A 27,335-nucleotide genomic window follows, 5' to 3' on the forward strand; every position below is an offset into this window, starting at 1 on the left:
GAGAGAGCAGCCCTCTAATCCTCTGAGAATTTGGCAGCTTTAATCGATCCAGTGTCTCTTCATACTTCAATTCTGCCATCCCAGGCATCACACTGATCGTTCCACGGTCTCTGTCCAGAATGTCTTTGTTAAGATAAGGAGACACAATACTCTAGATGTGGTCTTGCCAAGATCTGATAAAATTGCAGCAAGCCATCCATGCTCCTGTAATCAAATTCTCTTGCTATGAAGGCCAACATAACATTTCCCTTCTCCACCATCCTGCTGCACCTGCATGCTTAGTTCCAGCAACTGATGCACAAGGATACGCAGCTCTCAGCTCTTGTTGCACACATTCCCCTTTCCCAATTTTTTGCCATTCAGATGATAATCTGCTTAGGTCTTTGCTACCAAAGTGGATAACCTCACATTTTCTTTATCTGTTATATATTTGCACATTGACTCAACTTGTCCAAATCATACTGAAGCATCTTTACATCCTCCCATAGTTCCCCCTCACCCAGGTTTGTCTCATCTGCAAAAGTGGAGGCATTACATTAGTTTCTCATCTAAATCATTGTGAATAGCTGGGGTCCAAGCACTAATCCCTGTTGCACCTTAGTGGTCACTGCCTGCCACTTGGGAAAAAAAACATTTATTCCTACTCTGTTCCCTCTCTACCAAACAGTTGTCTATTCCTGTCAGTACACTACCCTCCCAATCCCAACTGATTTAATTTTAACATGCTAAACCCTTATGTGGGATCTTATCGAAAGCCTTCTGAAAGCCCAAGTAAACCACATTTGCTGGGTTCCCCCTTATCAACTCTACATCAAGCATGACTTCCCTTTTGTAAATCTATGCTGACTCTATCCAACTTTGTCAGTATTCTCCAGGTGCTGTACTATTCAATCCATTATAATGGGCTCAAGCGTTTTCCAAACTATCCACGTGAGACTATAATTCTTTTTTTAAAAAGTGGCGTCACAATATCTACCCTCTAATCCATAAGAACAGTTCCAGAGTCTATTGAATCTTGAAAGATGACCACCAATGCATCCACCATTTCTAGGGCCACTTCCCTAAGTACTCTGGGATGTAGATTATCATGCCCAGTTTAATCCCATCAATTTCCCTGACATCATTTCACTACTAATACTGATTTTCTTTCAGTTTGTTCCTCTCACTAGACATTTTTGGGATGTTGTTTGTGTCCTTTTTGAAGGCATAACTAAAATCTGTTTGTAATAGGTTTTATTACAAACCTATTTGTAATAGGTTTGTATTTGTATTTGTAGGTTTTTGTTTCCCATTATGACTTGCCCTGTTTCTGACTGTAAAGGTCATTTGCCTTCACTATCTTTTTCTCTTCACATATCTACAGAAGCTTTTTTGATAAGTTTGTAGGCTCCATGCACACTTCCACTTATTCTATTTCCCTCTTCTTAATCAATCCCTTTCTACTTCTTTGTTGAGATCAATACTGCTCCGACTCCTCAGATTTGCTGTTTTCTTTTGGCCAATTTGTATGCCCCTTCCTTTGATCTAATACTATCCCTAATTTTCCTTGTTGAACATAGTCCTTGTGGCAGCACCACGGCTCAATGGTTAGCACTGCTGCCTCATAGTGCCAGGGACCTGGGTTCAATTCCAGCCTTGGGTAACTGTGTGGAGTTTGCACATTCTCACTGTGTCTCTGTGGGTTTCCTTCAGGTGCTCTGGTTTTCTCCCACAGTCCAAAGATGTGCAGGTTAGGTGAATTGGCCAGGCTAAATTGCCCATAGTGTTAGCTGCATTAGTCAGGGGTAAATGCAGGTAGAGGCATGGGTCTGGGTGGGTTACCCTTTGAAGGGTCAGCGTAGACTTGTTGGGCCGAAGGGCCTGATTCCATACTGTAGGTAATCTAATCTAATCTAACTTTCCCATTTTATTTTGTCAGACAGGAATAAAATACTGTGGTTCCTCCATCCACTCATTATGTTTTTGCCATTCGGTCCTTTGTTTCAGTAATGGTCCCCAATTTATCATTGCCCAGCTTGTGCCTCATGGCATCATAGTCTGTTTTATTTAGATTTTGGTCCCTCAGAATCAACTCTTCATTAAGACTACTGTTTTCATTGGAGAGTGCTGTCATCTCATGGTCATTGTTTCTCAAGTGGCCTTGCACAGCTCAATTACCTCTTGTTACTGCTCCAATGCCCACATTACTGGTATCAATCATTCTTTTGAATGGTGTTTTGAAATTCAGGGCAACTAAACCAGTTTAATTTATTTACATGCTTTTCAACCACTGAAAGATGATTTGACAGTATCCTGACCAGGTAAATTTTATATTCTTCTTTAACAAATTTGTTAATTAAGCCACTACTGTATTGAAATTCAGGACAAATGCCTAGTAGTACCTCCCCGTTGGGGGGAACTGTGTTATTTCACATTTTCAAGTTTCTGCTGATGTGTGCACTTCTGTGTTATTGTCCAGAAACCTTAAGATATTTTTGAACTATTGTACATCTTCTGACAGTCTTTCTCAAAACTTGAACACAGTCAAAATGAGTAATTTCTGCCTTTGCAGAATTTAATCACCTCCTGATCAATAAAGTTGGATTATTATGGTAGCCTGAGACATACTTTGTCCTAAATGACCTGCCATCAGAATCAATTAAATCATGCTCATTTACCTTAACATCTGCCTTCAACTCATTAGCCTTGTTGTGAATGTTGTGTCAGAGTTTTTACAACACAGAAAGAGTCTGTGTAGAGACTGCATTCAAGTAGAGTGCATTTAATTCTGCCTTTTAAGCATTATTTTTCATTATGATGCAATCTGATGCTTCTTTTCATCTTTCTTCTAATCTCACTTACTACTTTTCTTATTCCCATTACCAGTCTTGATTGCTTCCAACTTGAATATAACGAGTTCTTCCTTGAGCCATACTCACTACTGAGTTCTGAGTTTTATTGAAGTTGTCCATTAATGTTTGAAATGTATTGTCTACGCAAGTTAACAAATGTACAAATAGACCAACCCTACTCACTTTTGGTGGCAGAAATAATTAGAAAGGTACATGAAAAGTTAGTCTTTATTGCAAGGATTGTGGGGTATAGAAGGATGGAAATCTTGCTACGTCTGTAAAGGGCATTCTTGAGAACAAACCTGGAACGCTGTATAGTTTTGGTTTCCTTATTCTAAGGAGGGTTAAAATTGCATTGGAGGAAATTTGGCAAGACTAAGTGTAAGCTCTAAGTTGCGAGTCATCAGAGGATTTTGAGATTGTCACTGGATTGTAATTGGTCGTTAGATGATCTTCAGTTGAGCGAAGCTTCTATTGGTGGATCTTTATGCTAGTTCGGCCTAATGCCAACCCGAGCTATGACTGCTGAACATACCCCGGCCCCAGGCCCAGGCTGGGGTGTCCAGAATGCAGTCAGGATGACGATGAAGAAGTTTTAGGAAGAAACTGCAATCAATTGGACTTCCTTTGAAAAGAGGATCCTGCTGTGCGTTCTAAGCAGTGGATGTTTCTGTCTGCAGGATTTCCCCAGTGGGAATATTTCCACATGACCTTTCGGAGTGTGAAGGAACATAAATGTCTCCTGAAAGTATTTGATGAGAATGGAGGTCAAGGTCCCTTCTCTGTCCTGTCTGTGGCACCTTCCAGCAAGAGGTGCCAGTTTTTTTACAGTCCATATGTACAACATCCCTCCTGTCTTGGCGGCAGATGTTCTGGCTTCCTCGGAAGGTACATACAGCTTGAAGGAGGCAGCACTGATGTACCCCTTCAGAATCTGGGCATTTACTTTTCCATTAATGACAACTAGGATTAGTTGTTTGTCTATTTCAAAGACTCCTTATCAACGCTTGCTGGAATAGCGTACTCATGGCCTTGGTGTAACTTTGTTCAAAGATTTTGTCATTTTCTTTAATTAAAGGCTGGAATAGACTATTAGTCTTATTTCTCTCCAGTCAGACATCTTGTGTTTTAATTCTCAAGCAAGCTGCTCCTTTCTGTTGGTCGGCCATTTTGTTATTTTGCTGGAGCTGTACAACTGTATGCTTCTGGCACGTAGCATGTACAAATCCATGATGCAAGGTATTACCACATTCATCTATAAGTGGAAGGGGGTGAAAGAGGAAATTAGAAATTGTTGATCAGTTTCGCTGCTAAATGTAGATGATACATGGGCAGGTAGGTCTCTGAAAGCCTTGCACCCGTTAGGAATACAATCGCCTATGTGCAGGACAGGGGTTTGGACACCTGCCTCGTCAACATTGATCAGAAGGCCTTTGAGATGCTATCACGCATCTACGTGTGGGATGTGCTTTCCAAAATGGGTTTTGGGGAGAGATTCCAGAATTATAACCAACAGCTCGACACCAACATCATTAGTGCATTCTCAATCAATGGGTGGGAATCAAAGTTTCCCAATCAGATCTGGAGTCAGTCAAGGCATGCAATTCTTTACTGTCTGTTTTTTGTGTGTTGTATTGAACCTTTTGCCGAGTCCATCAGAAATGATGCAAGTCTGACAGGGATGACTATTTCAGGCAGTGGAAGCCCGCAGGTCAAAACCTCCCTGTACATGGATGACATCACCATTTTCTGCTTGGATCAGCTGTCACTGTAGACTTGTAAGCATCTGTGTCCAGTTGGAAGTGGCCTCGTGAGCAAAGGTAAACTGAGGAAAGAGTGAGGCCATGCTCTTTGGAAACTGGGCTGACCAATCCTTTATCTCCTTAATCGTCAGGACAGATTCCCAGAGGGTCCTGGGAATATGGTTCAAAGCGATCATGGCTTGTTCCAAAACTCAGGAAGAATGTATTGCCAAGACAAGGCAGCAACTAGACAGATGGGAGCACCGCTTCCCCTCCATTGTGGGTAAAAATGTGGTCATCAGATGTGAGGTACTCTGTGTTGCTGCACGTGCTGCAGGTCAGGTCCATTCCCTGAAATTGCACTTTTGCATTCACCCGAGATATCTTCCACTACATCTGGAGGTTGAAGATGGACTGGATCCACAGGGACACCATGTACAAACCTCTGGATAAGGCGAAGTAAAGGCATATCCAATGTTGCCCTCATCCTGATAACCACCTCTGTGTGTGGTTACATCAAGCTATGCGTAGACACTTGGTACGGAAACACCAAGTGTTACTATGTATTGATGTTCTACCTTTCCTGTTGTTATAAGGTATGGGCCTCGCCTCGTTGCTGTGGAACACTATAGGTAGTTGGACAGTTCTGTATCACCTGTGCTTTGGAAAATATTGTTTTAAAAAAGCCATCAGAAAGTGGTCAATATATAGTGTCCTCGAGACCAGGAAAAGGAGAGGGTGGGTTCTGTGGCGTGGTTCCCTGAGCAGACCATCAAAGTCACGTGGCAGAATGCCTCATTACTGAAGCACCAAGATGTAGCTTGGCTCGTAGTGAGAAGGGCTCTACCCACTAGACCCTTAATGCATGTCTGGTCTCTTGTTTGCCACTTGAAATGGCTGCACTGGCAAAGAGACTGTCATACATCTCCTTCCGGAGGATGTTTTTGCAAAGAAGATCTGGAGAATGATGTCTCTGTGAATCTCCGAAATGCGGCACTCTGTGCTCTGTGGGCTGTTCCCTGGAGGACACACTGCGACAAACTAACGACTGCATTTGGAGGACGATCAACATGGTGAAAGATGATCTTGATCAGCCTGAAATCTATTGCTCTTCCAGTGTAAAGAGTTGACTGTAACTCAGTGTTGCAGATGAGCACATTCTAAGGTCCAGAGCAAAGATCAATGCTGACACTCCATTTGAGTACCCAGAGAATGAATAAATGATTTTATTGTCATATTTATTTAGGAAAATACAGTAAAAAGTGTTTTGTTGCTGCAATCTGGTGCTATTTTCGATTGCAAAATGAATAGAAATAAATTACTTAACTACATCATCTTATGTTCAATTGGCAGAAATTTAGAAAGACAGAAAAATAAGAAATAATGTTCAACTTTCCAGTTCTTTTTAACAAGCACAGCTCCCAATTTTCTTAAGGTCACCAGGGTTTCTGTAAGCTGTTCTGATCTCTGCGCTGCAATGAGTCCCTGTTCCAGGTTCCACCAATGCCCCAGGAATTCCTGGTGCCACCACTCAAAGCTGCAGCTGTTGCCTTGCCAACATTGCTAAGAATTCCAAGCCGGGTCCAAAATGCAGCTAAAGATGCAGCAGCTGCCTCGATGGCATCACTAGGAGTCCTGATTCAGGCTCACCATGCAGCCAAAGTTGCAGCTACCACCTCACTATCTTTGCCATGAGTTCTGCTCCAGCCTCTTCTGTGATGACACCTCCATCATCGCCAACTATAAGACGATAAAGAAAAAGAAAAAAGATGGAAAGGGAAGAGGAAGAGCTGACCTAGAGGGCTGGGCTCAGGAGCCCAAATGCTACCTACCTTGCCAGCGCTGCCATCTTGATGGAGTGCTGCAGAGTTCCATTTTTCAGATGTACTGCTGACCCAAGGCACTTTGATCTCTCAGGTGAATGGAAAAGAGTCCATGGCACTTGTGACAAACCTATTCTTTTTGACAACGTTAGATTATTCTTGGGTTTTTTCAGAGACGGAGTAATTGGCCAGGCTCCAACTAGGCTGGGGTTTGAGTGGTTTATTGGGACCCTTTTTGTTTACCTCTAACAGATAATACCTCAGGCCTAAAGTTCTCATGTCTTAAAAAAACTGGTATCATCAAACTGGAATGGCCAGCTAGCTGTGCAGCTAGCCTTATTTAGATTAGAGTTAGTTGCAGTAGGGGCTGTGTGAAGAAAGGCTGCTGGAGCAAGTCCAATTTAGTACTTGCCCTCCTTCTGACTTCATAACCTGTAAACTTTTTGTGTCATTTTTACTCTTAGTGCTAAGGGGTTTGTTATTGAGACTGTTGCAAGTATTTTGAAACAGCATCATTAAGCTGGGATAGCCTGTCTGGTTCAGATAGGATAAGCTATTCAGGTATTCAATTTTCACTTTGTTGTGTTTCATTCCATAATTTTGTGAATAAATTCTGTTTGTTTAAAACGCAGCAGTCCAACCAGCCAATTCACTCTTTTTCTTTTTGCATGGTCTCTCTGTTACATGAAGAATTCAGAGATGAGACAAATTCAATCTGACTAAATTGAATAATTTTAATAAAGTTAGTTTAAAAAGTAGTGGTCCTTTCATATTTTGTGGGGATTGCACTAATATACCCAAATATCTGAATATTACCAAGGATTAACTCATTTGGAAACAGTTTAAAAGTGTCAGTTTTGTTTGGGCTATGGAGAATAATAGAACCTTCCTTCCCAAAGAATGTGAGACTTATGAAGGAAGCAAAATATTCCTTGGAATCCAGTTTATAATTTGTGAAGAAATTCATTTAATACATTAAAATGGAATGAAGAATCAGTAATTTTCTTTTACATGCAGTTGTTTACAATGATTTCATATTGAATTATATTTAAAATATATTAAATCTTGATTATGGATTTTTCTTTAAGTTAATAATGTAAAATTTACTTGACACTTCCTGCATCAGGAAGAACTGTTGAGCCTTTTTAGCTTAAAAATAAATGTTATATATTTTGTTTTCCTCTGCAGGGCAGCAGAAATCCTTTACTCTTTAGCATTGGTGGGTGCTCAGCAATCCAATAAAATGACAATGTTCCCTTCATCTGAAGATTATAAACTGCTCACAGAAGCAAGACGAAACCTTGGCCTTTTCCAGCATCATGACGCAATTACTGGAACCGCTAAAGAGTGGGTCGTCATGGATTATGGAACCAGGTAAATACTATATTGTAGGACTCGTTTTGAATTAGTTTTCTCTACATTTGGTTTTGAGTTTATCTTTACAGTGATGTGATAATATTTCATGAGTGCTTGACTAACTTGTAAATGAATTTGATTTTGTAAAATTATATTTTAATATAAAATATGAGAGAGGGAGATCAGTCAATCCAGCTTGCTTTATCATCTGAGTCCTGATCTGATTGTTTTCACATTTAATTCATACAGCTATGTTTGCTTATGTTTTATATAATGGAAAGAGATTAATTTCTCCAGCTATTTTCTGCGGTGCAACTGATTTACTTAATATGTTAAAATGGAATGGTAAACAAGTAATTTTCTTTTACATGCAGTTCTGTTTAGTGCATCTGATTTTTGAACTTAGTTTTACAGTTGGTTTTCCTCAACACCTGTGTGTTTGGAAATCATAAGCGCAAGTGATACTCTTTTACATAATGTAAAACAGTCTTTGTTCACAAAAACACAAGTGACTCAGGCTCATTTACTTCTTGCACAGAGAGTTCTAATTCTGTTTTTCTCTTTTTACTTGCATTCCCATGTTAAACAGTAACAAATATTGGCAAAACATGTTCCAAAGAATGCTTGAACAACATCCACTGTGCAGCTAGGGCAAGTTGCATTTGGGTTCTCTGAATGCTTCCTTATAGTTAAAACTACCAGCACCCATTCTTGAAATAGGAATCAGCTTGTACTGTGCTTGTAGTTCTCATAGAAGATCTAATTTTCAAGAATACTGAAAGGAGATTTAACAGAGTTGTCTAAATTATAAATGTGAAATGTCCTAGACTGAACCGTTTTTAACTGGTTTATTGGTTACCTTCCTTTAGAAGGTCTAAAATGGGGATTTTCATTGAAACTGCATACTATGCAATTTTATCATTCGCAGCTCCTCAGATAATCAAACAGTCTCTACCAAAGGGACTGAAATCAGACAACATACTGGCTTGCACTGATCCAAAGCCTGTAACATTTGTGTCACACAAGTGTCAAGTAATGATCACCTCCAGCAAAATAAACTCATTAATACAAATAAGGAAGTAGTACTGAAAAAGATTGTGTCTCATTTGCAACAAATAAACATTCCTTTTAAGGCAGAAATGTCCACAATGAAGGTATTCCCATTATGGCTAACACAATCAGTTAAAGATAACATTAAATCAAGGAAGAGTCTTGTAATGTTGTCAGAAAGAGTAGCAATCTTGATGACTTTGAAGATTTTAGAGTTCAACAAAGGAGGCTGAAAATATTGATAAGGAAAGACAAAAGAGAATTTGACAGTAGATTTGCAAGAAATATAAAAACAGATTTTAAATATTTCTATATGAAGCAAATGGAGAAAGTAAACATAGCCTAATTTCTCTGGAAATAAGGAAAAGGCAGAGATGTTATGTGGTAACCTGCATCTTCTTCACCATCTTTTTTGCACTGCACCTTCTGTATCTTCATTCTCCATCAGTATGTCCTTTATAGTTTACCCAGAATTGAAAAATCGGCATCAAAAACAGAAGTAGATGGAAAAGCTCAGCCGGTCTGGCAGCATCTCTGAAGAGAAATCAGAGTTAACATTTCGTGTCCAATGACCCTTTTTCTCATTGTTTTGTCTCATTGTAAGTAGAGATTTTCATTAGCTGTAAATACATTCTACAATTGAAACAATGAGATGTTTAGGTGTATATCTGTTAAACATAAAACTGCATGTTCTTACTAGTGTAAATGAAGATTGTGATCAGTTGTACGTCTTTCAGTTACACGATGCCAATGAAGGGTGTGACCATGGATGTCTTGCATAGGAATGTCAGATTTTCAGTAATACTTCTAGTGCTGTACCAAATGGTGTAGACGTTGTGGGCCCTTCATCCATATGATCTCCATTCATGGTTGTTTTTGGGGAGACAATGTTGAAAAATTGTGATGTGACAATCTATCTGGTATAGGTTCTTAGAATGGTCTGATGGTGACATTGTTTCTGTACATATTCTGTGAATGTACAGTAGTGACTTCACAAGTCAGGACTATATATGGTATTGAATGAAGATTGTATTTGGATTTATGGGAGTTAACATAGAAATCATGTCCTTGGCTTTCTATGTGTTACAGACTGTGGGCTGACATGGTAATTTACTGCACTGAATGTGGCAAATAACTTAAGTCTGCCATTATTGTTGAAGTAAGTGAATGGTTGCCCATCACACCGTAGGCTTTGTCTTACCTTTCTGTTACCTTTCTGTTGGTGCAGCAGCCATATTTGCAAATGCTGAGTCCTGTCTTGCACTGCATGAGTGCATTCTTAACATTGGGGTAGACTTCATTTTGGCACTTGGAGTAAAGGGTTAACTATATATTTAAGAATAGCTGCTGACCTTGTGGACAAGGACCTATATTATTATGTTGAAAGACCATGAAAAAGCGAAATCTGAATCTGAAGGGTTCAAAGTATGTCTCTTATCAACTCTTTTGGTCAGTTAAGTTTAATAAAGTTGGTTAATGTTCACCTTAGTGTAATCTCACTACATGTAGTGGCAGTGGCCAAATCCATGGAACCAGAGGCAAGCAGCAAGGTGCACCTGGAGCGAAACCCAGTAGTTATACAGTGCCGTAGGTGAAAGGTGAGGCCAGTTTAGCAATCTGACCATAGTGTATACTGCTGCGAGGTGCTGGTGTTCAAGGCCCATGTAAACATTAGGCCATAAAGAGGGAAAATGCTAATCAGTCTTGGAAAAGCAAGCAAAGACCCACACCAGGCGAACTGTATGCAAAAACAGTTGGCCATAGTGGGGTGGGTAAGATATTATAGTCGATCAGAGGGTTTACAGGGATCAGGAATAAATGAGCACTGTGAAAATACTAGAAAGCATGCGAAGAAACATGGCAATGTCAACTACATTAAAGAACTCCACTGATGAGAGCTCAACCCATATAAAATTTTAGACTGTCTTGAGTGCTAAGAGACACACCATAACAGAGCTACAACAGCAGGACAGAAAATTAAGCCCAGATGAGAGCAGTTGGTTGATGTCCCAGCATTAGAGGACACAGGAGCAGGATGAATTCTTCTTAGCAATTGTAACAAATCCACTGATCAGTTTTAGCTTCCATGATTGTGCAGACCCACAAGATGAATTCTAGCATGTGGAGGTTATGATTTATGACAAGTAAATGGATACAGCAGCCTATGTGTCCACTCTTACAGAAGCAGTTCCATAGTTGAGGTCAAGAACTCTCCAGCTGTTTTCCATTCATCCTTTGGATATAGGAGATATTAAAATCAGAGTTAAAGAACAGGTATAAGCTATGTATTGCGACAAGGAAAGAGAGATCACAGATTTCTAGTAGTCATTCTGCATTATCACTTTCATAAAGTGAATGTGCTTGTGTACCATTGCACCTTTTTTTTAGAAGATGCAGAAGGCAGTGAGTTGACTAATTGTGCTCTGAATTAGTCTTCACTACAGAGACTGGATGTCTGGAACTGCAAGAAGACAATATGAAATGTTCATTTTCTTCAAAACTGATTACTTTCAGCTTTGGTGCTGTTTGTAGCTTCAATCACAAGACAACATTCTAGAGCTTTGTCAATGTATCCTAAAGAAAGCGCTAGATGAAGCTACCAGTCCTGGTGTTAATTTAGTGGAAGCAGAATTCTGGATCTTCCTCTATCCTTGCGTTCTGGTGCTGAGTTTGTAAAGATTCTGCTGTCTCTTTTTAGGAAAAGCACCTTTGTGGTGACTAGGATAACTAAGAAGGAAGATTGGTTGGATGGCGAAATAACCAATGATGTGCAACAATAGCAACAATATCAGCAGCCACTATTAGATTAAAAAAATCTTCTCTTGTGTAGAAGCACTAGAAGGAAGCAGAAAGACATCAACATGCTGAAGTGCCAGCTGTTAGCTGCACCTCAATGTCATTAGAGATTAATTTTGACAAAGTTTTAGGAAACTCAAATGGAGGTAAGTCATTTCAATTAAGAGAACTGAACAGCGACCGAGATCATAACACTTGAAGGGAAAGTGGCTGAGAAGGTGTTTATAGTTCTTCCATTAAACCAACAAAGCTTCAGAATTTTATACAGGCAACAAAATGGTCCCGATAATAGAGAAGTTTATGATAATGAAATGATCTCCAGTCATTTAAGAATGAGTTTTCAAGGTTTCAACAAAGATGTATAAGTAGTGAAGCTTCAGACTGGGTGGATAGTAGCCCAGTTAGCAGAAATCATCAGTGCAATGTTTGAATTTCTCACAGATTGTGGTACCGAAGTCTATTTCTTTATGGATGATGATGCTCTTCTACTTACTGATGGAGTTCTGGCAACGTTTTTACCCAGAGAGGAGAAGCGTCACAGAAGCAAATGTGAAGTTGAATGTCAATATCTACATAAAGTAAAAATCTTACGCTGGGAGTAATGTAAAAGTTCTCATTGTCGAGAGTTTATCCTTCTTTTCAACCAACAGATTTATCCCTGCCTCAAAGTGTGCCACAGATCGAAGTGAAAGGCAAAATTTCAGTTTTTCATTTTCGTCTTGCAGGGTTTGTGATAGTTAAATATCTGAAGGTCATCCATCATTTTGTCATGGATTAGTTTTCACTGCAATGCAGCCTAGGAAAGAGCTGTTGTAAGAAACTAGCATATCATTCACGCACATGCTTCCCAAGACAGTACCTACTACATCTCCTCCAGGAGAGATGAGAGTACTACTGGAGATTAAGACCTCAATCAACAGAGACTTGTAGGGAGCGGACATGGGATGAGAAGTTAGATATTAATAGTTAAATGTTCTTGGTTATTAAGTGTTCAATCAAAGAAGTTGGGCAAGTAAAGGGTTAACAGTAGCTTTACTCTTGAAATTGTTTGTAACAGGGTTTATGCATTAAGAGTTGTGTCATAGTGTCTCCAGATTACATAGATCTGTGGGGCTCCAGGCGGTCTGGTCTCTTAGGTTTGATAAAGCCTATTAGTATTCACTCATCAGTATGTAGACCTGATCTTACTACACAACTAGGTGACAATCTCCAGGTCTTTGCGAGACTCTAATATATGCTACAGTCCTATAGACAAACGAAACCTCAAGTAGAGTTAGAGTTGGATTCTATTGTCACATGTGCTCAAAGACAGGAGTATAGCGAAAAGTACAAAGTCGCCATTCTCCAGCACCATCTTAGGTACAGAGGATCCTAAGTACAAAATCTTAAAGAATAAAGTAGAAAAGTAAAGAATTAAAGTTAAAAGTTCAATGTTACAGTCCTCTTTAGTGTAGGTTTCCTCCAGGTGCTCCGGTTTCCTTCCACAATCCAAAGGTGTGTACAGGTCAGGTGAATTGGCCATGCTAAATTGCCCATAGTGTTAGATGCATTAGTCAGGGGTAAATAGAGGGTAGGGGAATGGGTCTGGGTGAGCGACTCTCCGGAGGGTCGGTGTGGACTTGTTGGGCCAAAGGGCCTGTTTTCATTCTGTAGGGAATCTAATCTAATCTTTAAGTGCTCAGCCATGAGCCTGGATGTGGGCTCTTCCACCCCAATACTGAGACCATTACCAGCAGGAAGCATTCATCCAGCGTCAAGTCTGTTCGCCATGTTGCTGTCGCAGAACCGTGTTGTCATTCTTCAGCATAATCTTGCCTTTATTGACCTTGTCACTGTCGTGAGTCTGCGCTGAGTCGATCTCCACAATACAGATCTCCACAATATAGCTGCTGGGTTCCAATTAGATTGGCTGCAGGCTACTGGTGATGCAGAATTCAATAATTTGCGATCAGATTATATCAAGGGTATTTGTGGACTTAAACCTGGTATTGGAGAATGAGTCTTTCCTGGAATATATGAGGAATATATATTTTCTTGGAATGTGTGGCAAAGGCTTGCCAGGTGCTGGCTGGTGAAGGTACTGCCAGATCCTGAAGCGTTGGTTGAAGAACCACCCACGTAATAAGTGCTCCCCAGTAACATGTACTAAGCCAGTCTTGGATTCTCTAGCACCATTTCTTCTCTAGTCATCCTTCACCTCAGTGGCATCTTCGTCTTTTTACAGTGTCACATCATGTAGTTGCCCACCACTACTCTAATGTTCTATTTAGGTATCTATGTGGCTTCTGAAAGTGATTTGATGGTGATATCAGTGCAATCTAAGAGCCTTTCAGGGATTTTTAGATAAGCACATGAATATGGAAGGAACAGAGGGATGTGGACCAAGGACAGGCAGAAGGTATTAACTTAATTTGGCTTAATGTTTGGTACAGCATCGTGGGCTGAAGGGCCTGTTGCTGTGCTGTATGCTGTATTGTTCTATGTTCTATTGCACCTTAGATTTGTGAAAAGTCATCTATTGAATTGAGCCCTGCTGCTATTGAGTCTGTGACTCCAAATCTGTAGAGAATGTAATACGTTTCCAAATCAAGCAGTGACTGACATGTTGTACTGGTGTGTGGCTGAATGAAAAATGTTGCTGAAATCTTGAGCAGATTCTCTGGTAGTAGTTAGCTTGGGGTTGAAGGCCCCATTTGTGGGCACACATTTGAAGCAAGAGGTCTGTCTTCAACATAGCATAGATATCTCCCACCATACCTGTAAATATTCAAAGCCTTTGCTTGCACTGCCTTTTGGTCACATTGAAGACATTGAACCTGTTATTACTCCAACCGAAGGCTATACTATATCTCACCCCCTTCTATTTTGCTGCTCTTTCAAGGGCTCCAACACCTCATACTTGGGTATCTAGGCTCCATTCACATGCTGCTGCCATCACTTTTCCTGTCTATGCTAAATATGGATGGGTTCTGTGGCCATCTCTTGAACCTTCCTTTCAAACAAGCTCATCCCTTACTCATTGTAACTGGTAACCTGTCTTGTCAACCACTTGGCTGGTGATGCAAGGAAGGATAAAGAGGCTCCATCATGGATTGATTCTGATGAAGTGTCAGCAGACTTGAAGCATTAATTCTGCTTTCTCACATAAATGCTGTCAGACCTGCTAGTTGCTGCCAAAGGGATGGATAATGGTAAACTGGGGGAAAGAAAAGCCGATAATGGCGACCATTATGACCGTTTACACCTACTTATAGTCCCCATTATTTTTTTAACTCCCCCAGCTTACTATCCATGCCTTGGTCTGCTGACTGTGTTTTTTCCTCCATTCAGGCTTTGTCTCCACATGTTGCTTACTCCTTTTTAGCCTTCATTTCCTGTATTCAGCATATAATATCACATTTTCTTATCTACTATTAGTTCTTAAGTTCTTTAGCCAAAATGTTTAACTCTACTTTCACTTCACTGATGCTGCCAGACCTGTTGAGTTTCTCCAGTTTTTTCTACTTTGGTTCTGGATTTCCAGCATTCACAGTTTGCTTCATTACAAAAAATGTTTGCTGTTTGTTATTACAGTGCTATTTGTTGGAGTATCTTGTGTACAATATGCCTTCCGCACTCTGTGCAACAGTGATTGTGCTTCACAAGTACTTCGTTATTTATGCTTGTAATGTCTCATTGTCCTGATAAGTGTCATATATAATTTCTTCCAAGAACACAATCCCCACTTGGTCGCTAACATTTTTTATGGGGCAAAATATGCTCTTCTTACCTATGACTCTGTGGTTGACTTTTAATTTCCCTCTGAAAAGTCCACTCAGTTCAAGGGCAGTCAAGATGGACAACACTCACCCCATGAAAGAATTTAGCAAGTTAAAATATTTGTTGAAAGATCAGAAAGTACAACACCTGAATAGGATCAGCCAGAAATCTCTTTACTTTGGCTCTAAAAGCAAGAACATCCAATGTTGTTTTTTGTTAGTTAATGTTTGAATAAACTTTGAAAATGCTGACTCTGACACTGAAAATGTAGGGAATACTACTACAGATTTGCTTTTTACTTATGAAATATTCAGAGTATTAATGACCAGTGATGTATAGGTATAGAAGCAGGATTTTGTCGTAAAGATTTTAAGCATGACCCTTACAACGTAGGCATGATTAGTAGAAATCTAATCAAACTAGAGCCAAGTCAAGATAAACAAATAAAGTTAATTAACTGAGAAAATAAATATGTATTTATTACAAACAATAAGTCTGAAATATAATAATTCTGTTTGAATTTGGGTATTTTTGTTTTTGAGATTAAATTGTTAAAGTTAGGATTGCTAATTAAAATAATTGTGTAAAAGAAGATAATTGAGTTGTTGAATGAAATATGTTAGATATTCACTCCAAATATCCATAGGGTGCATATCTCAACCTATTACTTCATGAAAACATTTTCTTCTATTTTAGATTTAATTATTAATTTTAATCGCTTTATTTCCTGAATGTAGGATGGGTACATATTGTGGTTTCTCTTTGTACAGAATCTCACTTCAGCTATATGACAATAGGTCCAGTGCAGATGGTGTATTCGTTTAATATTATTGGTTGTTAATTACTTGTATAGGATGATTTACATGCTGAAAAGTGAGTGAAAATAAGTTATATATTAATTTTTGCTTTCTTGAAGCAAATGCTGGAATGAAAGGAGAACTCTAGGATTAAAATAGGTTTGGGTTTGTAGGAATGCCCCCTCTGAGAGGCAGGTGGGTGTGGAGGTGCAGAAACCCTACCGGATGTACTACATCACTGTGATGTGACAGATGCAGTTGATTTCCAGCTAAAGTGTAATCTATTTCATCAGCCTTCTAACATTATAAATATGTGACTGCTGAGTGCTGGGTGGAGCATTTTCTTGGTGCTGTCAGTGCTGCATTCCTGCCTTGATGTCCAAATCAAGCTCAGAGGTGCAATCTCTCACCTCCACCGTGAAAAGCTGCTCAGCTTAATGACCAGTTTTATTATCACGATCTTCGGTGTTGGTGCCAGTCCTAGCCTCCGAAATCCTGGCCTCCGACCTGCTACCAACCCCTGCCACTGCTCCCAGACTTTGTCCCCACTCCCAAAACTTGGGCCTTAGGCGTACAGATAATGCAGAGATGTCAGCCAAATATGCACAGATTCATTTTAGTTTATTACACAGATTACATCGTGATATTGCCATGCATGTACCGATTCATTTTAGTTCAGGGGCATCAATCACCAGTAACTGACACCATTGCTCATACGCAAGTGGCCATTTTGACAACCAGTTTTGTTTATGCTCATCATTCCAACAATTAAATGGTGAATGCAATTCATCAACTAATTGAATTGTTTTTCAAAGATAAATACATACACAAAGAAATTGTTAGGGATCCAAGAAAGGGAACAAAAATGTTTTGTGTAGAATATAGAAGTCTTTGACTTAATTTATTTTTAATTTTTAGTTGTACAGATTATGGTCTTGATTTTTATTTAGTGAGAGATGGGAATTTGTAATTGTAGTTAATCATACGCCAAAGGTGAATGATAACTAGTCCTCCTAAAAATAGGAATTGACTGAAACTGGTTGAATTAAAAAGTATGGCCCTGTGATGTGTAAATATGTAAACTATGTGAAGTAAATATTTTCATACCTTACTACCTTCATTTAGGAACTTTTGTAATGGTTGGCTCATGATCTGTATTTCACCACTTGTCTTTTGGATCAGAGCACCTCATTTGCCTATCTGCGATAGAATCAAGCATATATAGTGCTGTTACATGTTGAAAAGTGCTGGCTGAGTAGTGCTGTGAGTGAAGAAGCTGTTGGAAGTCTGCAAACATCTCCACATATGCTCTGACAAAAAAAGTGAGATTAAGCATTTTAAGTATTGTGTTCTTGGATCTTTCTCTTCACAGACTATTTCATTCAGTAATGAACTTGAAAAAAGTAATAGGTGACTCAGCACATTTTCTAATTTTAAAAGACAAAGAAAATTACAAGCATATCCCTTCAATGCCTTTTCTTCAAATGGTAAGAAATGTTATTTTTCAAATAGCTTCATTTTATCCTTACACTAGTCATAAAAATGGATTGATGTAAATAAAATAAACCTTTGGAAATCTGTGGAAAGAAGCCTTTCTAGGTTTGCTTAAATTATGCAACTTTGATTCTTGGCAGTCCAAGAGAAACCAGCAGGTTTGCAGGTGTCCTACACATGAACCAGTTCCCCATGTTGGATATTGTTAAAATTTACACAATACCAGGTTATAAGACTTGTGTCATGTGATTTTTAACTTTGCCCACTCTAGTCTCACACCGGCACCTCCACATTCTGGATAATGGTGACAGCAAGGAATCCTTGAAGGAGTACAGCAAAACCTAAGCTCAGGTAATCAGTGATGGCAGCCCATTGTATGGCAGGTTAGAAAGAAAAGGGGAAAGAACAGTATTAATGGGGATTCTTCATTTTGGGGAACAGATCAGCATTTCTATGATTATTATTGTTATTCTAACATAGTTTGTTGCCTTTTTATTGCTAAGGTTAGGGATGTCACGGAACAGCTGCAGGACATTCTTTTTGGGAAGGGTGGCCAACAGGCAGCAATCATGATCCCCATTAGTACTAATGACACAGATAGTAACAGGAATATGGACCTGCAATTGGTGTTTAGGGAGCTAGGTAGAAGATGAGCAAACAGGATCTCTAAAGTAGTGATCTCCATTTTACTACCAGCACTAGGTGCAAGTGAGTACAGAAATAGGAAGATGAGAAAGATGAATCCAGTATCCAGGTTTGGGCTGACAATTGGTGATTAACATTTATGCAACAAAAGTGCCAGGCAATGACCATGTCCAACAAGAGAAAATCTAACCATTGACCAAAACTTGAATTGGACTAGCCATATAAGTATTTTGGCTACAAGAGCAGGTCAGAATCTAAGAATACTGTAGCAAATAACTCAGCTCCTGACTCTTGAAAGCTTGTGCCCCACGTATAAGGCACAAGTCAGGAGGATGATAGAATGCTCCCCACATACCTGGATATGTGCAGCTCCAGCACCACAGTAACCTTGACACCGTCCAGAACAAAGCAGCCTGCTTGATTGGTATCACTTCCTTTTCGATTAACACTCAGTGTGTATCATCTACAAAATGCATGCAGAAATTCCATCAAGGCTCCTTATACACATCTTCCAAACCCACGATCACTAATATCTAGAAGAACAAGGGCATCAGCTTAATGGAAATATCACCACTAGCAAGTTCCCCTCCAATCCACTCACCATCCTAACTTGGAAATAAATCACCATTGCTTCAGTGTCACTGGTCAGTAATCCTAGAACTCCAAATGCGTTGTGTGTTCATCTACAATAAATGGATTGAAGCAATTCAGGAAGTCCGGTCACCACTACCTTCTCAAGGGCATTTAGGGATGGCCAATAAATGCCAGCGGCCCAGCCAGTGATGCCTATTTCCCATAAATGAAAATAAATTCTTAGATTCAAATTAAACTGTGTCATTTAAAATTTTGTGTTTCCTGAACAGTCCTTTACAATGAGATTATTAATTAGCCTGTTCTCAATGCACTGCACTAGATTCCTCAGCATTGTTCTAGAAAATCATCTCTTACACATTTCAGCAATTTTGTCATGCATGGCATTAGTGCAAATAAAGTTTACTGAGCCTGAATGTTGATTGAAGTTCCCCATGATTGCTGCTTTACTCTGCATTACCAGTTTTGTCTGGTGGCCTATAAACACCATCCAATGTTTGCTGCCTCTTGATCTTTCTTAACTCCACTCAAATTTATTCTACGTCTTGTCCTCTTTCACTAATGTACTGATCTCATTCTTTAATACTGCACCATCCTACCTGCTTTTCTTCTTTGCTTGTCCTTCTGAAATGTTGAATACTATTGGAATGTTCAGTTTGCAGTCTTGATCAGCCTGCCGCCCCATCCCCATAATTAGATCATATTTCTATTTATTTCTATTTCGCTATAAATTGATCTACCTTGTTGTGACTAACCTTTAATCTTAGTTAATACCCTTTGTGGTTCTCCTATTTAGTTTAGCCTCCAATTGCTCAGGGAGTCCAGAACTAGAGGGCATAGGTTTAGGGTGAGAGGGGAAAGATATAAAAGAGACCTAAGGGGCAACTTTTTCATGCAGAGGGTGGTACGTGCATGGTATGAGCTGCCAGAGGATGTGGTGGAGGCTGGTACAATTGCAACATTTAAGAGGCATTTGGATGGGTATATGAATAGGAAGGGTTTGGAGGGATATGGGCCGGGTGCTGGCAGGTGGGACTAGATTGAGTTGGGATATCTGGTCGGCATGGACAGATTGGACCGAAGGGTCTGTTTCCATGCTGTACATCTCTGATTCTATGCTCATACTGTCTAATATGAACCTCTTTCCTGAGTTAGATTTGTCACTGGTACCTATATGGACCATGACACCTGGGATCCCTTGCCTCCCATTGCAATATCCACACTAGTCCAGAGCAGACAGGCGACATCCTGACATTGGACAGGCAACACTGCCTTCTGGACTGTTGTTGTCAGCTGCAAAGAACTGTTTATCCCCCGAACTATACTGTCCCCTGCTATCACTGCATTCCTATTAGCTTCCCCTGTTTAAATTGCTTTGTGCACCATAGTTTCAAGGTGAGTTTGCTTAACAATCCTGCAGTGCAGCATTTGTCTACACAAGCTGCAAGAAATTCAAACCTGCTCAACAATTGCTAATGTTGGAGGCTCCTCATTTTCTGTCTTTTGTAGCAACATATTTGCCACACTCAGTCGCACTTTATGCCCTTGACCATGGGCCAAATCAATTGACCCTATCTTGAAGTATGAGACTGCCTCCGGGAGCAAAATATTGAGGTAACTTTCCACCACTTGGTGTGTCACAGTATCTGCAGCTCATCCTCCACCTCAGTGACTGAGCTCAAGTTCATCCAGTTGCAGATGTACATTTGGCTAAAGTGGTATCTGCAGGTTATCACATTCTGCAGCTCCCACACATTACCTGCAGTGCCAACTTTATGTGTTTAATTAATTATTTCACTGATTTAATGTTAGTTTAACATATCTAGTCCTCCCTGTGATTATATTTTTAATATTTAATATTTTTTTCTACTTATCCCAAGTGAAAATTCACTAGTTAACAAAAATAGGAAATGTTTACCAGCCAATTTAATAAGCTTTACTCTTACAAGTGTACCTCATTATTACTAAAATTATAGGAGGACAGGAGGACATGCCAGGAGCAGCACATGGCATATCTGAAAATGAAGTATCAAACTGGTGAAGCTGCAAAACAGGGCTGCTTACATACCAAACAGCATAAGCAGCAAGTAATAGAAACTAGAAATATACAAAATAAATGCAGGAGTAGGCCGTTCGGCCCTTCAAGCCTGCACCACCATTCAAAATGATCATGGCTTATCATTCCATTTCAGTATCCCAATCCCATTTTGTCTCCACACCCCTTTATCACTTTAGCTGCAAAGGCCGTGTCCAGCTTCCTCTTGAGTTTATCTAATAAACTGGTCCCAACAGATTTAAGTGGTAGAGACGTCCACAGATTCACAACTCTCTTTGAGTGAAGATATTCTTCCTTATCACAATCCTGAATGACTTAGCCCTATTCTTAGACTGTGACCCCCCTCCCCAGTTCAGGACTTCCCCAACATCTGGGAACATTCTTCCCAGATGTAGCCAGTTTAGTCCCAGCAGGATTGAAAAGTAGCAAGTAACATTTCTGGTACACAAATGCTAGGCAACAGCAATTTCCAACAAGAAAGAATGTATCCATTGTCCCTCGATATGTAATAACATTACAATCACTGAATCCCTCAATATCAATATGCTGGGGTTTACCATCCTTGAGACTGTGAGAAACGAAGCTCACTCATTTCAATAATTTCAGTCCGAGACAAGATCTGAATCAGTAGTGTCATTTATTTCACTCTTGCAAGAGGGTGTGGTGTCCACTGTCCGCAAGGCAGGGACACACACACACACTGAATTCAACTAGTACACAACATTTATGTAATTTGGTTCCTACTCTTTCATCCCTTTGCTCCTCCCCTGTTGACATCTCCCACTTCTCTAAGACCCATTACTCTTGTTTATCTCTTGCCTTATCCGGCCTTTTCTGGCTTCACAAGGCCCTTTGACCACATCCTGCTGCGGTCCATTGTTAGGTATATCCTCCCTTACTTGTTATGACCTTATGACCTCATGACTTCATGATTGTGGTTTGTTTTTGTTTTTGCAGAAGCGGGAAACAGATGCTTATAACTACTGTTTGTACAGGCATATCTAGCTTAACCCCCTCCCCTCACAGCACCTTATCTATTTGTCTGTAACATCTACCATTGTTTGCAGGCACATTTCATTCTTGCATGCACATTTTAGCTCATACAAAAACAATTATGTATTTCTTTCACAGTTTTCATTCTTGTTGAATCAGCTCTTGGCTGAAACAATTATACACTGGTGTGAGCTCATTTACCTTGCATGAGTAATTATGATTGCAGAAGTAACACTACTTTACCTATATCCCACAAGACCAGAAACCAAATGGAACCATCCATATAAATATGGTGGCTACAAGAGCAGGTCAGATGTTAGGAATTCTGCAGCACATAACTCACCTCCTTACTCTCCAAAACCTGTCCACCATGTTCAAGGCACATGTCAAGAATATGATGGAATAGTTGCCACTTGCCTGAATGAATGCACCTTCAATAGCACTCAAGAAGCAAGACACCATCAACAGCAAAGTGTCCCGCATTATTGCCACAACATCCACAATTATTCACTCCCTCAACCAAGGACTCTCCGTAGCAGCAGTGTTTACTATCCAAAAGATGCACTGCAGAAATTCACCAAGACTCCTGAGACAGTATCTTCCAAACCCATGACAATTGATCTCGAAGAATGAGGGCATCAGATACATGGGAATACCACTGCTTGCAAATTCCCCTCCAAGTCACTTACCATTCTGACTTGGAAGTATATCATCGCACCTCCAATCTCTGGATCAAAGTCTTGGAAGTCCCTCCCTGATGGTGTCATGAGTGTACCTATACCAAATAGACTGAAGCAGTTCAAGAATGCAGCTTGCCACCACCACCACATGGCGGGCAACCAGGGATTGGCAATAAATGGCACAACCAGTGACACCCACCGCTCACAAATGAATTTAAAGAACTACCTGAATTTGAAATGCAAGTTACTAGGATGCTCACCAACCGATCATCTACTTGTTTTCCTGTGATGATCAAATGGGTCCATGGGCTGAAAAATGAAGTTCAATCTGGATAAATGTGAGGTATTCATTTTGGTACAACAAACAGGGGTAGGGCTGATAGAATTAATGGTAGGGCCTTGGGCAGTGTTGCAGAACAGAGGGACCTAGGGGTGCAGGTACATAATTCTTTGAAGTTTGCATCACATATAGACAGGATGGTTAAAAAAAACCGTTTGGCACACTTGCCTTCATTGCTCAGTCCTTTGAGTATAGGAGTTGGGAAATCACGTTAAAGTTGTACAGGATATTGGTAAGCCTCTTCTGGAATACTGTATTCAATTCTAGTTGCTCAGTTACAGGAAGAATATTATCAAGCTGGAGGGTGTTCAGAAGAGATTTACCAGGATGCTGCCAGGTATGGAGGGTTTGAGATATAAGGAAAGGCTGGGACTTATTTCACTGGAGTATAGGAGGTTGAGAAGCAACCTGATAGAAGTTTATAAAATATTGAGATATATAGATAGAGTTGATGGGAGATTTTTTTTCCCTAGGATGGGGGATTTCAAGATGAAGGGGCACATTTTTAAGGTGCGAGGAGAGAGATTTAAAAAAGATGTGAGGCAAGTTTGTTACACAGAGGGTGGTTCATATTTTATTTAGAATCCTTAGTGTGGAAACAGGCCTTCTGGCCCAACAAGTCCACACTGACCCTCCAAAAAGTAACACATCCAGACCCATTCCCCCTACCCTACACAGAGGAACCTCAATTGTCTGAACAGGATGGGCAGGCAGTATTTCATTTGGATAAATGGTTATTCAGATAACTGATTCAGTGCCCCTCCCTTGTGGGATTCGGGGTTTTCTGAAGTTTCCTTTTTCCTCGCTCTGCCTGCCTTGCTCCCTCTCTCTGTCTCAGGGTTTGTTTCTGAGCAGGCACACACTTGTATGTAAGGGACCTGTAGCATTGCTGTAGCCTCTCCCTGCTGCTGCTTCGCTTAAATGGGATTGACAGAGTGAGCACTTACTATGTCTGCTCCCCATTCAGGAGACTAGGCAACAGCACACCCCTTGCCCTGCAACCTCACCGCCTCCCCCCCCCCCCCCCCGGCGCGTGCGCACACACGCACACAGCCAAATGCTCAACTTTTTGACAAGTTCCCACTCTGCCCTGTACAGGACAATGTTGAAGAGATTATCTGGGGACAGGGGTTTAGGGTACATCCCTGTCTAGAACTCCATGGAAAGTGTTGGGGGACAGAGAGAGAGAGAGGGCAGTCATTTGGAGACGGTGCCTGAGTTCCCATTGATGTCCAGGACTGTTCTCGGCAGCATTTTATTAAGCCAAATTCACTTTTAATCATTGTAAACAAAAGACGCGATAAGTGTTGGTAACATCTTTGTAATGTTTCTATCGGTACCTTTAGATATTCTTTGGATAATTGAGGCTCCTCTGTATTTACCCCTGACTAATGCGCCTGACTTACACATCCCTGAACTATGGGCAATTTGGCATGGCCAGTTCACCTCACCTGCACATCTTTAGATTGTGTGAGGAAACCCACGCAGACACGGGGAGAATGTGTGGAGTGAACTTCAAGAGGAAGTAGAGGATATGGGTACAATTACAATGTTTAAAAGATACTTGGATAAATACAGGAATAGGGAATGTTTGAAAGGATATGGGCCAAGTGCAGGCAGGTGGGACTAGTTTAATCTGAGATTATGTTCGGCATGGATTGGTTGGACCGAAGCGTCTTTTTTCATGCTGTATGACTCTGTCACACTTGATTTTTCTGAAATACGATCAGTCTGATCTGAAGGTAAATTGGCACCGATTGCTGTTTTAGGTGCTGTTGCATTTGTCCAGTTTTTTTCTCTTCCACTGTTTAAAGTGCTGATGTTTGTCTCGTGATTCCCTTTCTTCCCACACTTTTTCTGTATCTCTCCACAATTCCTTCTTGACTGGGAAGGAAGTGAATCAGAGAAATATATGGTATGTAAATCATAAAGTGTAAAGCTTGCACATAGCCCATAGGTCTGTGTAATATTTTGAATCAGATCTTGAGGAATGTGCAGATCCAGTAGTTGCAAGTTTTGAGTGTGCTGTGCAAAGCAAATGTACATTATTTGTTATTATAGTGTGACTAACATTAAGTTCAGAATGTTAAAAGCTGAAATACTGCAGATGTGAGAACTTTGTGGGAAGCCAGAGAAGTGATTGCTGGGCGTCTTGCTGAGATATTTGTATCATCGATAGTCACAGGTGAGGTGGCGGAAGACTGGAGGTTGGCAAACGTGCCACTGTTTAACAAGAGTGATAAAGACAAGCCAGGGAACTAAGACCAGTGAGCCTGACCGTGTGGGCAAGTTGTTGGAGGGAATCCTGAGGGGCAGGATGTACATGTGTTTGGAAAGGCAAGGACTGATTCGGGATAGTCAACATGGCTTTGTGCGTGGGAAATCATGTCTCTCAAACTTGATTGAGTTTTTTGAAGAAGTAACAAAGAAGATTGATGAGGATAGAGCAGTAGATGTGATCAATATGGACTTCGACAAGGTTCCCCATGGGAGACTGATTAGCAAGGTTAGATCTCATGGAATACAGGGAGAACTAGCCATTTGGATACAGAACTGGCTCAAAAGTAGAAGACAGAGGGTGCTGTGGAGGGTTGTTTTTCAGACTGGAGGCCTGTGACCAGTGGAGTGCCACAAGGATCGGTGCTGCGTCCTCTACTTTTTGTCATTTATATAAATGATTTGGATGTGAGCATAAAAGGTACAGTTAGTAAGTTTGCAGATGACACCAAAATTTGGAGGTGTACTGGACAGCAAAGAGGGTTACCTCAGATTACAGCAGGATCTGGACCAGATGGGCCAATGGGCTGAGAAGTGGCAGATGGAGTTTAATTCAGATAAATGTGAGGTGTTGCATTTTGGGAAAGCAAATCTTAGCAGGACTTAGACACCTTAATGATAAGGTCCTAGGGAGTGTTGCTGAACAAAGACACCTTGGAGTGCAGGTTCATAGCTTCTTGAAAGTGGAGTCGCAGGTAGATAGGATAGTGAAGACAACATTTGGTATGCTTTCCTTTATTGGTCAGAGTATTGAGTACAGGAGTTGGGAGGTCATGTTGCGGCTGTATAGGACATTGGTTAGGCCACTGTTGGAATATTGCATGCAATTCTGGTCTCCTTCCTATCGGAAAGATGTTGTGAAACTTGAAAGGGTTCAGAAAAGATTTACAAGGATGTTGCCAGGGCTGGAGGATTTGAGCTATAGGGAGAGGCTGAACAGGCTGGGGCTGTTTTCCCTGGAGCGTTGGAGGCTGAGGGGTGACCTTATAGAGGTTTACAAAATTATGAGGGGCATGGATAGGATACATAGGCAAAGTCTTTTCCCTGGGGTTGAGGAGTCCAGAACTAGAGGGCATAGGTTTAGGTTGAGAGGGGAAAGATATAAAAGAGACCTAAGGGGCAACGTTTTCACGCAGAGGGTGGTACGTGTATGGAATGAGTTGCCAGAGGATGTGATGGAGGCTGGTACAATTGCAACAGTTAAGAGACATTTGGATGTGTATATGAATAGGAAGGGTTTAGAGGGTTATGGGCCGGGTGCTGGCAGGTGGGACTAGATTGGGTTGGGATATCTGGTCGGCATGGACGGGTTGGACCGAAAGGTCTGTTTCCATGCTGTACATCTCAATGATTCTATGTAGGAAATTTGAAGAAAATGCCAGAGACATTTGTGGTAAGAGAAACAAAATTAATATTTTCTATTCAGAGGAAGTCAAACTGTTAACTTTGTTTCACTGAACGCACGTGCTGCCAAGCCTTCTGTGTTTCTCCATCATTTTCTGTTTTTATTTAGTTAAGGATATCTCTTGATTTAAGTAGATTAATTGGTATAACAAAATATTTTGATTTCATTCAAATGCTCTCTGTTTCATTTCAGGATGATAGTCAAGCCTCGCAAGACTCATTACCTCAAAGAACAACTATTGAATTAAGCGTAACACCCAGGTTTGCAATTTACTTATTGAATATTTTTAAAGACCTTCTGGAATGGCTGTAAGGTGGGCCAGCGATTCTCAAAGGTAGTTTCCCTTTTTCCCATTACTTGCTCAGCACAAGCTGACCTAAGAAAAGCTGCTGAGTTACCCACCTAGCAAGTGCCTCTCCTGCTAAATAATAATGAACGTGGGCAGAAACTGAACTGGATTAACCAAATAAATAGTGTGGCTACAAAAACAGGTTAAAGATAGGAATTAGCTCACTTGGTAACTTCCCAAAGTTTGTCTGCCATCGATAGTGTCAAGATTGTGATGGAATACTTCCCACTTGCCTGACTGAGTGCAGTTACAACAATAATCAAGAAGCTTCATCCCATCCAGGACATGCATTCTTATTTAATTGGCCTCGCATCCACAAATATTCATTCCCTCCACAACTAATGCATTGTA

The 27,335-nt window shown here is 40.5% G+C and overlaps 1 protein-coding gene and 1 long non-coding RNA gene across 2 annotated transcripts in view; one reads left to right on the plus strand and one right to left on the minus strand.

Moving 5' to 3' along the window:
* The window catches only part of man2a1 (mannosidase, alpha, class 2A, member 1), a 233,201-nt gene that overhangs the window by 108,607 nt on the left and 97,259 nt on the right, over positions 1-27,335 (plus strand). Inside the window, exons 10-12 of the mRNA XM_072583645.1 lie at positions 7,585-7,770; positions 17,527-17,641; positions 26,828-26,895. Coding sequence (XP_072439746.1) covers positions 7,585-7,770; positions 17,527-17,641; positions 26,828-26,895 — 369 coding nt within the window. The remainder of the gene's footprint in view (positions 1-7,584; positions 7,771-17,526; positions 17,642-26,827; positions 26,896-27,335) is intronic.
* LOC140485362 (uncharacterized) overlaps positions 1-27,335 on the minus strand; it is a 107,702-nt gene that overhangs the window by 66,487 nt on the left and 13,880 nt on the right. The gene's annotated exons all lie outside the window — the stretch shown is intronic.

This window comes from Chiloscyllium punctatum, chromosome 2 (genome assembly GCF_047496795.1).
Source record: "Chiloscyllium punctatum isolate Juve2018m chromosome 2, sChiPun1.3, whole genome shotgun sequence".
NCBI classification, from domain to species: domain Eukaryota; kingdom Metazoa; phylum Chordata; class Chondrichthyes; order Orectolobiformes; family Hemiscylliidae; genus Chiloscyllium; species Chiloscyllium punctatum.